The 13,136-nt window shown below is 39.7% G+C and overlaps 3 protein-coding genes across 16 annotated transcripts in view; all 3 read right to left on the bottom strand.

Moving 5' to 3' along the window:
• Positions 1-1,367, bottom strand: part of phldb1a (pleckstrin homology-like domain, family B, member 1a) — a 70,185-nt gene extending 68,818 nt beyond the window's left edge. For 8 of the 11 annotated variants that reach the window (XM_061897591.1, XM_061897598.1, XM_061897601.1 and 5 more), the window contains exons 1-2: positions 1,211-1,367; positions 868-1,009 (exon numbers count right to left, since the gene is read on the bottom strand). In XM_061897591.1, coding sequence (XP_061753575.1) covers positions 868-894 — 27 coding nt within the window. In that variant the 5' untranslated portion in view covers positions 895-1,009; positions 1,211-1,367. Of the gene's footprint in view, positions 1-867; positions 1,010-1,180 lie in introns of all 11 variants that reach the window. The other 3 variants (XM_061897595.1, XM_061897593.1, XM_061897596.1) reach the window with 3 other exon arrangements.
• A 3,302-nt stretch (positions 1,368-4,669) lies between these two features.
• LOC133551170 (histone H2AX) lies at positions 4,670-5,503 on the bottom strand. Its single transcript, XM_061897590.1, has one exon. It carries the CDS (start codon positions 5,425-5,427, stop codon positions 4,999-5,001), a length of 429 nt encoding a protein of 142 aa, XP_061753574.1. The 5' UTR covers positions 5,428-5,503; the 3' UTR covers positions 4,670-4,998.
• A 660-nt stretch (positions 5,504-6,163) lies between these two features.
• c2cd2l (c2cd2 like) overlaps positions 6,164-13,136 on the bottom strand; it is a 62,647-nt gene continuing 55,674 nt past the window's right edge. For all 4 annotated transcript variants that reach the window (XM_061897580.1, XM_061897579.1, XM_061897582.1 and 1 more), the window contains exons 14-15: positions 9,590-9,803; positions 6,164-8,823 (exon numbers count right to left, since the gene is read on the bottom strand). In XM_061897580.1, the coding sequence (XP_061753564.1) occupies positions 8,573-8,823; positions 9,590-9,803 (465 nt within the window). In that variant the 3' untranslated portion in view covers positions 6,164-8,572. The remainder of the gene's footprint in view (positions 8,824-9,589; positions 9,804-13,136) is intronic.

The following is a 13,136-nucleotide window of genomic DNA, read 5'->3' as shown; positions in this document are numbered from 1 at the left end:
AGTGTGTGAATGTTGTCTGTCTGTGTCCGAATGCATCTGAGATAGGCTCCAGCAACCACCGCGACCCCAAAATGGACCAGCGGTAGAAAATGAATAACATTATAGGGGTAAAAGGCAAACTAAATAAAGACATACAGTGGGGTGTGAGGACCGCTAGCGGTCGTTGTAGAGTGTCCTCATGGCTAAATGACATAGTTAATAGTAATAAACCTTTATTGGGTCCAGTTGTACACTCTCAGTTACATTAACATTGATATTATATATGTAGGCCGATAGATAGAAATGCCGTTAAATGTAGCAAGCTACTTTTGTCATGTAGCTTGTAGTGTAGATTGCAACAATTCTCCGGGGATAGTTTACCCTGTAGCTTAGCTACATTTAATCCAGAGTAACTTGTATCTTAGCTTACTACATTTCCCAAATAGCTTGCCCATCACTGTAAATATATATATATATATATATATATATGTTTAGTTGTAAATTTATATATGTACATATATACTTAGGGTTATATAATTTTATATATGTAAAAAATGTTTTAGGTTGGGCAATGACCAAATTTCAATGGTCACAACCTGACATTAAATAAATGTTGTCAAAAAGCATGTGGTTTCAACGTTATTGTGTTGTAGAATACTGGTTACGAAAAGACCAAAATCCAATGATCAAATCAATGTCAGAACCATGCATTGAGTAAACGTCATCAAAAAGCATGTTTTTCCAATGTTAGGTTTGAGTTGCTCAACGTCAGGACCTAATTCAACAAGTTCTCAACATTGTTTTAATGTCTTGTGCCTGCTGGGCTGGTTTATGAAAGATTGCACAACCAAAGATATGCAGCAGTTAAAATGTAAACATGCCCCTTACCAAAGAGTGAAAAGAAAACTCACTCATGCACGTGTGCGCCTCATAATCACATCAAAGCACATTCTTCATCAGTCGTAATTCCTCCAAAGCTCTTTCCTGGGCTCACAAACTCATACCAAAGGCTGCTAACTTCCATAATGACCTGCAAAAAGAGAATGACAGTACATGCACGATATTGAAAAAACAGGAATAAACTCCCTCACATACAAAAGACAGTGAAGTAGAAATAAGAGGGTCATAATGGAATGCTAACTAGTACAATAGCCCCATTATGCCATATTTCTCTCTCCCACATGCAATCCTTGTCACACACCAGCAAGCAGATATTGTAGCTTCTCATTACCCAATCTGACTGGAAACATCTTGTTGCCTGTGGAATGATCGAGCTGAAAGATGAACAGACAAGACACTCAAACCCTTACAAATGCCGCCCTCTTCCATAGGATGAAAATACATTCTGTTCCTGTCAGTGCATCCACATGTGCCTTGCTGCCAGGCCCGTCCCTCTTTTTTTCCCCCCAGCCCTCGCTCCCGTCGCCTATCATTTCCTACGCTATTGTTAAATCCAGCCCACGCTGTTCTCAAAGTGGCTCTTCACACATTTTAATATGTCTAGATTCAATGACTTCTATTATATTTTAATCTTTAACCTACTTAAGTTGTCTGGATGTTGAATTAAGCATGTGTGAAGCAGACGATCATCTCAATGTTATCCTTGTCACAGTTGAAAAGTGCAGAGCTGGAAATTACAGCCATCACAGCCAAGGGATATTTAAAAATTTCCTCCTTGACTGGAATCTTGAGCCTGGCAAGTGTTTGCGGACACGTCGTCAAGGCCAAAGTAACTGGTTCAGGCTGTCCTGGTCCCAGTGTTAGCCTGGTGCACAAGGCTGCTTTTCTGCTAATAAAACGAGAGATGAAAAAAACTTGAACAAAGTGAATGTTAGCCATGTGCATTGGAAAAGACTGAGAACACATGGCATCTGCACTACACATGTTGCTCAGAGTGAGTTTTTTCCTTTCATTCTCCACCATCTGGTGAAAGTATCATGCTCAAATGGAATTTGTTAACGGTGGAATCAGGTGGAAGTTGCCCCCTACATTATTTGGTAATCACTTAAAAATCAAGCATTTGTTTCAACAGTGAACCTTTGTAATGAGTTGTATTGACTGGATCAATAAGCTGATGGGCAACTAAATTGGCCCCAGTGTGTGAATGTGAGTTTGAATTGTAGCTTGGATGTGCTCAAATGTCTGTGCGACCTCGAGAAGGACAAATGGTATGTATGGATGGATGCATGTAAATACATTTTGGGGGGAATTTTGCCTATCGTTCACAATCATTGTGAGATGCAAGAACACGTCATCTTTTATTTTTATTTTATAGATAGAAAACGCTTCCAAGATGCGGCTAATGGGAATTAGAAGAGTTCAAAGCCCTCTAAAACTTCAATACCATCCACCGTTTTGTATACACGCAATGTAGTAAGATACACAATAACAATATGTAATATATACACTATTTACCATACTCTGGTCATTTCAAGCAATACCTGAAATTATTTCTGTGGCGCATTTATTTCCGTTTCCAGCGCACTTCTGACTTTCAGCAACAACTGTGTTCCTACTTCCGGTAACAAATGTGTGTGTTCTAATCATCGCAGACTTGATAACAGACATCAAAGATAACTATTTTTGGACAAGTGAGGATTTACAACTGTATCTTTTTGAAGCTGCATATACACAAGATGAACAGCTTGTTATAGAAGCAAGTACAAATCGAAACAAATATAAATCGAGGGTGAAACGTTGGAGCAGAGTGAGTTGAGACCGTTGTGACCTGACGGTGTACATGTGGCACTTTTGGGTAGTGCATACCCAAAATCAACTGGGAAAAAAACCTCCCGGGCCAGCTTGGCCAAACAGACAACTGACCATCTGGTAAGTCATTACAATATTGTTCATAATACATGCAGCACATCATCGTACACTAAAATACATACTGCCAACCTGGCTGTGTGCGAACAAAATAAAAAATGTGGGCTAATACTTTACAGATACTGTAATATGATTTTCATGTTTTTCAGTCAGTATAAATTGTTGTCCTATCGGAGTTGTTGATGCAGTTGCTAGCTTACCTCTTGCCGTAGCTGGCCACCATACAGCAATTGCCGTAGCATTGCAATGTGTTCCTATGCTAGTGAAACAGTTCACTCTTACTATATCAATGTTGCTAAAGCTTGATTATAGGTTAAGGAATGTACTTGAAATACTTTTGCCGTTTTTTTAAAAGTATTTTCAAAGTGATTTAAGAGGCAGAATACATTGATCCCACTAGCTGCAATGATCTCCACTTGCAACGAGTCAATTATTACAAGTTAGAATGAAAAAAAAAAAACATTTTTAACCAGTGTGTCTCAGTTTCTCATAGGGATTGTGAACAAAATGCAAAATTCCCCAAAATGTGCCATTTCAATTTAAGGATCCCTGCTTTGAACATTTCTCTTGCGTGTTTATAAACAACCCCTGATCTGACTTTACCATTAATCTCATAAACTAACCAGTATGTTAGTGTAACAAACTTAGTGAAGTAGTCCTCCACCACTAGGTTTGTTACATTAGTATAACTGACACTGACAATTCTTCCACCATATCACCCAGACTATTGTACCTGCACACGCGATACTTTTTATGGCCGTCGGTAACCATCCATCCATTTCATACCGCTTATTCCCTTCAGAGGTCGCTGGCGCCTATCTCAGCTACAATCGGGCTTAACCTACATCCTAAATGTATTTTTTTGTACATTTTGCAAACTGATACCGATTTCAACTTCTATTAAGTACATGACAGACAATATGGATACCTGTGTGTAAACGCTTCAACAACATGCACAATGGACATAACGCGGTGTGCATTAATGATGTGCGGATTGATACTGAAATTTTGATAATGCCAATTCCAGATCTTTATGCTATAATTCTCAACTCAAAATATCGATACTCAATACATTGGGAGACTGTCTATAACTAAAAGGAACACAGTTAAAATTAACGAAATCATTGAGATGTCGAAATTAAGCGCGATTGGTGGGAACTACGTTTTCTTCCGCCTAGGAACGTTTGTTATGCGCAAGCGCAGCAGCACATTGCTCTGTCATTCAATCATGTATTTAGAAAAATACTGGAACTTAAAATGACTAATAAAACAAGTACGCATGCGTGTAGGCTAATTGGAGCCTACATAGTTGAATATCAATTAAATTACGTCCTCCGTGCAAAATAACGCTATGATGTGTTTGATCCTTTAATTTTTATCGTTTGACGTCGATTCCCAAGATCGGCAACACTTGATATACACTAATGTTCACCAGGCACATTGGTTTAATTAATACAAAGTATTGGTATCGCCTGAATTCTACCCAGAAAGAGAGATTGTGGTATCGCACGTCACTGGTAAGCATAGATCAAAATAAAGAAATAAAACCCAGGCCTACTGATTTCTATCAAAGGCCCACAAAATATGATAACCCAAGTTTCCGCAGCGATTGGAACATTTTTGCAACTATTTTTTAGAGTGCAGTATTTAAAAACACGTCTAATACTTACCTCTGGTGGTAGATTTTAAACTACACGCCTCACGAAATGAGAAAACCATATGGGTGAATGTTCACAAAAATGGTTTCTAGTTCCTTTACATGTGATAATTTGAGTAGTTTATATCAAAATAAGTCAGTCAGATTTGAATGGGATTCAAATGTGGCGTCTTAAAATGGCTGGAAAAAAACAGACAACGCGCCACCTAAGCGGTTAGCTGCATGCTACATTTAATAGCAAGTAGATGCATATTTCATGAGCAATGGGATACATTTGGAATGTACAAACCTCGGCGTGAGTAACAATTGTGTTAAGACTAACAGTCAAAAGTTCCCTCGCATTTAGTCAAGTATGCTGAAATCAAATATAAGGTAACATAGCAGATGATGCTAGCACAGTCACGTGACTCGCAACGTTCGCCTTTAATAAACTTTATTTACAAAGACAAAAGCACGACAGGGAAAATTGCTCTTTGGAAGTCACGTGGGTGGCCCTTAAAAGGGCCGTTGAGTTAAAAAGTTGTTTAGCCGCCTGGCTAATACTCCTGGGACTGGGAGGAGGCCTTCTTTCCCGACTTGCCGGTAGCCGCGGCAGCCTGCCCGCTCTTCTTGGGCAGAAGGACGGCTTGGATGTTGGGCAGCACGCCGCCCTGGGCGATGGTGACGCCGCCAAGCAGTTTGTTCAGCTCCTCGTCGTTGCGAACCGCCAGTTGCAGGTGGCGAGGGATGATACGAGACTTCTTGTTGTCCCGGGCAGCGTTGCCGGCTAGCTCCAGGATCTCGGCGGTGAGGTACTCCAACACTGCGGCCATGTAGACGGGAGCTCCGGCGCCCACACGCTGAGCATAGTTACCTTTGCGGAGCAGGCGGTGGACTCGACCAACTGGAAACTGCAGGCCTGCCCTGGAGCTGCGGGTCTTGGCCTTTGCGCGGGCCTTTGCACCAGTCTTTCCTCGTCCCGACATTCTCAACTGTGTACTTGAACACTTGGTGTGTGGAACCCGTAGTGGAGAGTTGCGGCTTTATAAAGCAGTGACTGACGACCCAGATGTAAAAATACCACGTTGCCCCGCCCTTTTGCCTTATTGGCTTCCATGACGAGAGAGCGTTGTGTGATTGGCTGTGGAAACGCAAAGGAATTTGTTACTCGACACGTCACAGATAGACGAAAGGTGATTGGTTCTTATGTGTCTTTGAAACGGGTTGATAGACCATGTGGCCAATTGTGTGTATTCCCTCCAGTTTTAAAATTTTTTGGCGCTACCGTAGAAACTAAGTTATTTCATTCCGAGTTGAACATCTGCTGGAGTTATTAAACTAAATGAATCAAGAAAAGAATGTACGTGTGCATCCTCAATAATTTATTTGAGCATCATCTGCACAAATAGGTAACGTCAGGAAATTTGCAATAATATGAACGCTGATAAGAGTCTAAAACACACATCCGAATGAAGAGTGGTTTCAAAATAATTTATTTGCGATATATTGAACATATCAAAATCACAATGGGAACCACCCAGCCACCATTTCCGGTTTCACATTCCCGTGGCTTTGTTCAATTTTACACGTTGCCGTTTGGATTGATCCTTCATGTATATCAGTGGTTCTCAAATGGGGGTACACGTACCCCCTGGGGGTATTTGAAGGTATGCCAAGGGGTATTTGAAGGTATGCCAAGGGGTACGTGAGATTTTTTTTTAAATTATTCTAAAAATAGCAACAATTCAAAAATCCTTTTTAAATATATTTATTGAATAATACTTCAACAAAATATGAATGTAAGTTGATAAACTGTGAAAAGAAATGCAACAATGCAATATTCAGTGTTGACAGTTAAATTTTTTGTGGACATGTTCCATAAATATTGATGTTAAAGATTTCTTTTTTTGTGAAGAAATGTTCAGAATTAAGTTCATGAATCCAGATGGATCTCTATTACAATCCCCAAAGAGGGCACTTTAAGTTGATGATTACTACTATGTGTAGACATTTTGATTTATAATTGAATCACTTGTTTATTTTTCAACAAGTTTTAGTTATTTTTATATGTTTTTTTCCAAATAGTTCAAGAAAGACCACTACAAATGATCAATATTTTGCACAGTTATACAATTTAATAAATCAGAAACTGATGACATAGTGCTGTATTTTACTTCTTTATCTCTTTTTTTTTCAACCAAAAATGCTTTGCTCTGATTAGGGAGTACTAAAATAAAAAAAAATGTTCACAGGGGGTACATCACTGTAAAAAGGTTGAGAACCACTGATGTATATATCCATCAATATCATCATGGCTGCAGTTTCTCAAGTCCTGTATCAAATGTTTAAGTTACTGTGGAAAAAACGGAAATCTTTTGCTAAGCGGCCAAATGTGTCTAATGTACGTACATCCTGTCTGTTTGCTTTCAACGTTTTCAGTGGAAGCATGCATGTTGTATTTGAACCCTGAGTACAACCTCTTCATAACAAGTCCTTCATCATATTCACAGGGGCCTTTTGGAACACTTACAAAACTTGTAACATAATGACACATTTTATTTAGCATTTTATCCCTGCAACCTAAGAAAACGTTTATTGTATTTCAATGCAGAAATGTTTGAAAGCATCATGTCAAATATAATGTGTTCCAGTACACATTGTGCTTTTGTGAAGTAGAAGGGCCCAATCTTTTTTTTTTTTTAAACAGGGACAGTACCAATAAACGACATTAATAAACCCGCCGACTCTGCTTTTGAAGAAACTCCGCTGCAAACCAAAATGCATTTATTTAAAGAAGTAGAAAATGTAGGTTTCCTGCTTATTTTAAAAACTACATAAATTAATAATGGCTTAAGGCAGGGGTGTCCAAAGTGCAGCCGGGGGGGCATTTGCAGCCCGGAGCTTGTTTTTAATTTTCCCGCAACGCATTCTAATGACAAAACAAAACAAAATAAAACAAAACAAAACACAATAAAATAAAATTTAAAAAAAATAAAAATAAATATATATATATATATATATATATATATATATATATATTTTTTTTTTTTTTTTTTTTTTTTCCCAGCTTGTAATATGCATTTTTGGGAGAAATTGCTTGCAAATGCTGAAATGGCAAGCCAAACTTAAAAATACTAACGTTAGCGTGCCAACAGTTAGAATGTGTCAAGTACCACGGCATATGACAATGCGAAAATGCGTTGCCATGTAAAATTACCTAAAAAATAAAAAGTTAGCATCATCATGCTAACAGCTAACCATTGTCAAAGTACCAAGTTATGATTATGAGGTGTTCAGCTGCAAAACTGCCTAAAAAAAAAGTTAGCCTGCCAATGTTAGAATGTGTGAAAGTGCCAAGTTATATTAGTCCAAGGCGTTTGGCTACAAATTTGGTGGAAAAAGTTGGCATGCTGATGTTAGTAATGCTCTGAGGTTGAAGAACAGCCTGGTCAGATTGTTTTTTTGTTTTTAGTTAATTTAGCCATTTTTATGCTTAAAAATGCTTGATTTAGTTCAAAGATAAGATGTCATGTGTTCAGATGCTTTGACATATATTGACCTATAATGTACTGATTGTAGTAACTTTAATCTACAAAATGTATCAAAGTGGCCCCCGCATGCATCCTTTAATATTTTTTTATGCGGCCCCTTGGTGGAAAAGGTTTGGACACTCCTGTCTTAAAGCAATGTATACGCAATCACAAGAGGAAAACATGACTAGATTAACATGTAATTTTGCTTTTTTTGTACGGAAAATCACAGCAATGTCTCTATTTTACAGCGTAATGCAACTAAGACAATCCATTGTATGGTTAAAATAAATAGCACTTATTTCATGAGAAACACACAATAATAAATTACTTTTATACATGCATCCCACATGTTATGTAGAATGTAAAAAAAACAGTAGAGTCTAAAGTGCACCACTACCATTGTAGTGGCATCATTAAATTATTTCAAAGAAGAATTAAAAAGAAGCACAGCATTTCATTGCAACTGTTCCCGTCTCAGTCCAGCAAAATATTACCCTCCAAAACAAAAGTCTTCATCTCATTTCAGCTTCAGTATTTTGATTTGTCCTGGAGTATTTCAAATGGTGTCCTCCATCCAATTTGCTGAGTCAGCAAGATATCAGTTATTGGCAGAGCTTGCTCCCCCATTGGTGCTTGCAGATTTGCCTTTCCATTTCCCCGATGATCTAAAAGAGAAGCGCTTGATGAGCCGTCGTGAGAAGCTGCCGGACTTCTTTCGACTGTTTGCTGAATTCGCTGCAAAGTTATTCTCCATTTTGGAGATGTCTTCGTGAGACTGGCTGAGGCAGGGCTCCTTCTCCCGGCGTCTTCTGCGGAACAGCAGCTTTGATCCACTTAGCAGAATTCCCACTGAGGGACGGTGAAAGAATACATCAACAATTGCATGAGTGTTTTGGTGTTGACCTCCAGGGCGTAGCAAAGGAACTTAAAAGTACAGTGTAGTACAGTTCAACACATAGATCGCTTACACCCAATATCAAAGACTAAACTAAGACCATCCATCCATCCATCCATCCATCCATCCATTTTGTACCGCTGGGATCGCAGGGGGTGCTGGAGCCTATCCAAGCTGCATTTGGAGTACACCCTGGACAAGTCGCCACCTCATCACAGGGCCAACATAAATAGACAACATTCACACTCCCATTCACACACTATGGAACATTTTAGTTTTGCGAATCAAGACCAACTATCTATCAATCCATCCATTTTTAACCGCTTGTCCCTTTATGGGGTCGCGGGAGGTCCCTGGAGCCTATCTCAGCTGCAATCGAGCAGTAGGCGGGGTAAACCCTGGACAAGTCGCCACCTCATCACAGGGCCAACACAGATAGACAGACAACATTCACACACTAGGGCCAATTTAGTGTTGCCAATCAACCTATCCCCAGGTGCATGTTTTTTGGCGGTGGGAGGAAGTCGGAGTACCTGGAGGGAACCCACGCAGTCATGGGGAGAACATGCAAACTCCACACAGAAAGATCCCGAGCTTGGGATTTAACCCAGGACTACTCAGGACCTTCATATTGTGAGGCAGATGCACTAACCCTTCTACCATCGTGCTGCCCCAAGACCAACTAAAGCATATTAATAATAGTAGATATAGTAATATCACCTTTATGGTCCTTGAGGCTGCGTGTTTCCAAGGCACCAGTGGAGCCAGTGTCTGATTCCACATCGTCCACAGACGGACGCTCCGACACATCCGACGGTGTGGTCTCATCTGGCTCCTGGTGGCGCCCCACCCCAAAATGGTTGCTTTGCATGGCGGCGTCCATTGCGGCGGCATAGCCACTCGACAAAGTGCACTCGTCCTTAGAGAGTGGAACCTAAAGGAGTACCAAATACAAACCCCATTTCCATGAGTTGGGAAATTGTGTTAGATGTAAATATAAACTGAATACAATGATTTGCGAATCCTTTTCAACCCATATTAAATTGAATAGACTGCAAAGACAAGATTTTTGATGTTCAAACTCATAAACTTTATTTTCTATTTCTGGCAAATAATAATTAACTTAGAATTTCATGGCTGCAACACGTGCCAAAGTAGTTGGGAAAGGGCATGTTCACCAATGTGTAACATCACCTTTTCTTTTAAAGGGGAACATTATCACAATTTAAGGATTAAAATCAATAAAAATCAGTTCCCAGTGGCTTGTTGTATTTTTTGAAGTTTTTTTCAAAATTTTACCGGTCTCGTTATATCCCTAAATAAAGCTTTAAAGTGCCCTATTTTCGCTCTCTGCGAAGACACTGGCCATTTCCCTGTGACGTCATACAGTGCTGCCAATGTAAACAAACAATGGGAATACCACAGCAAGATATAGTGACATTAGCTCGGATTCAAACTCGGATTTCAGCTACTTAAGCGATTCAACAGATTACGCATGTATTGAAACAGATGGTTGGAGTATGAAAGTATTGAAGAAGAAACTGAAGCTATTCAGCGAATAGCTATTGACGCTATTCATAGCCATAACATGGCCGAATGGCTGCGTTAGCATCGCCTGTAAAATGTGCGGACCAAACGATCAGGACTTTCGCATCTTTTGACACTGGAGCAACTTAAATCCGTCGATTGGTAAGTGTTTTTTTCGCATTAAATGTGGGTGGTAGGAAAAGTAATATAGTTGCAAATGCATCTACAGGTTATCCATACATCTCTGTACCATGTCTGCTTTAGCACCGCCGGTAAATAGCATGTTATCATCGATTAGCGTAGCATGTTGGCATAGATTAGCTGGCAGTCAACATCAACAAAACTCACCTTTGTGATTTCGTTGACTATCGTTACAAATGCATTTGCAGGTTATCCATACATCTCTGTGCCATGTCTGCCTTAGCATCGCCGGTAAAATGTGGAGACACTCCAGCACATTCAAAGGGGGTCTGGCGGCAGACACTTTCGCATCTTCGGGCCGGTGGTGCAACTTGAATCCCTCCCTGTTAGTGTTGTTACACCCTCCGACAACACACCGTCGAGGCATGATGTCTGCAAGGTTCCAAAAAATAGTCAAAAATACGGAAAATAACAGAGCTGAGACCCGGTGTTTGTAATGTATTGAAAATGAAAATGGCGGGTGTGTTACCTCGGCGACGTCACATTCTGACATCATCGCCTCCAGCGCGATAAACAGAAAGGCGTTTAATTCACCAAAATTCACCCATTTAGAGTTCGGATATCGGTTAAAAAAATAGATGGTCTTTTTTCTGCACCATCAAGGTATATATTGACGCTTACATAGGTCTGGTGATAATGTTCCCCTTTAACAACATTCAATAAACGTTTGGGAACTGAGGAAACTAATTGTTGAAGCTTTGACAGTGGAATTCTATGCCATTCTTGTTTTATGTAGAGCTTCAGTCGTTCAACAGGCCGGGGTCTCAGCAGTCGTATTTAACGCTTCATAATGCGCCACACATTTTCGATGGGAGACGGACTGCAGGCGGGCCAGGAAAGTACCCGCACTCTTTTTTTACAAAGCCACGCTGTTGTAACACGTGCTGAATGTGGCTTGGCATTGTCTTGCTGAAATAAGCAGGAGCATCCATGATAACATTGCTTGGATGGCAACATATGCTGCTCCAAAACCTGTATCTACCTATTAGCATTAATGGTGCCTTCACAGATGTGTAAGTTACCCATGCCTTGGGCACTAATGCACTCCCATACCATCACAGATACTGGCTTTTGAACTTTGCGCCTAAAACAATCCGGATGGTTCTTTTCCTCTTTGTTCCAGAGGACACGACGTCCACAGTTTCCAAAAATAATTTTAAATGTTGACTTGTCAGACCACAGAACACTTTTCCACTATGCATCAGTCCATCTTAGATGATTTTGGGCCCAGAGAAGCCGGCGGTTGTTGATAAATGGCTTTTGCTTTGCATAGTAGAGATTTAACTTGCACTTACAGATGTAGCGACAAACAGTATTCAGTGACAGTGGTTTTCTGAAGTTTTCATGAGCCCATGTGGTGATATCCTTTAGAGATTGATGTCGGTTTTTGATACAGTGCCGTCTGAGGGATCGAAGGTCACGGTCATTCAATGTTGGTTTCCGGCCATGCCGCTTACATGAGTGATTTTTCCAGATTCTCTGAACCTTTTGATGATATTATGGACCGTAGATGTTGAAATCCCTACATGTCTTGTAATTGCACTTTGAGAAACGTTGTTCTTAAACTGTTTGACTATTTGCTCACACAGTTGTGGACAAAGGGGTGTACCTCGCCCCATCCTTTCTTGTGAAAGACTGAACATTTTTTGGGAAACTGTTTTTATACCCTATCATGGCACCCACCTGTTCCCAATTAGCCTGCCGACCTGAGGGATGTTCCCAATAAGTGTTTGATGAGCATTCCTCAACTTTATCAGTATTTATTGCCACCCTTCCCAACTTCTTTGTCACGTGTTGCTGGCATCAAATTCTAAAATTAATTATTATTTTCCCCCCAAAAATTTTTTTATCAGTTTGAACATCAAATATGTTGTTTTTGTAGCATATTCAACTGAATATGGGTTGAAAATGATTTGCAAATCATTGTATTCCGTTTATATTTACGTCTAACACAATTTCCCAACTCATATGGAAACGGGGTTTGTAGTATTACTATTAAAGTTAAAGTTAAAGTTAATTAGTTAAAGTACCAATGATTGTCATACACACACTAGGTGTGGCGAAATTATTCTCTGCATTGACCCATCACCCTTGATCACCCCCTGGGAGGTGAGGGGAGCAGTGGGCAGCAGTGGTGGCCGCGCCCGGGATATTATACAGTATATGTACATTAGTGCTGTAATATAAAATCACAGTTTTGAATTTGGATTAATCGGGATTAATCTCAGGGTATTACAGACCAGTATACTTGTCTGCAAATGCCATTTTATTGTAAGAATGTCATACATGAACATTTTTAAATGTTATACTTGAGCGCACAGCATTCATTTACAAACTTCGTTTCCATATGAGTTGGGAAATTGTGTTGGACGTAAATATAAATGGAATACAATGATTTGCAAATCATTTTCAACCCATATTCAATTGAATATGCTGCAAAGACAACATATTCTATGTTCAAACTGATAAACATTTTTTTTTTGTACAAAGAAACGTGTGTTCCTCCTTCCGAAACCAAACACGAGGAAGTTTTCTAATC

Source organism: Nerophis ophidion, linkage group LG04 (assembly GCF_033978795.1).
Source record: "Nerophis ophidion isolate RoL-2023_Sa linkage group LG04, RoL_Noph_v1.0, whole genome shotgun sequence".
NCBI lineage: Eukaryota > Metazoa > Chordata > Actinopteri > Syngnathiformes > Syngnathidae > Nerophis > Nerophis ophidion.
The sequence above is the reverse complement of the archived record's forward strand: the minus strand, read 5'-3'. Positions and strand labels throughout refer to the sequence as shown.

What these genes read in the sequence shown, in the direction of transcription:
- LOC133551170 (XM_061897590.1), bottom strand. Translation starts at nt 5,427, where the DNA reads ATGTCGGGACGAGGAAAGACTGGTGCAAAGGCCCGCGCAAAGGCCAAG.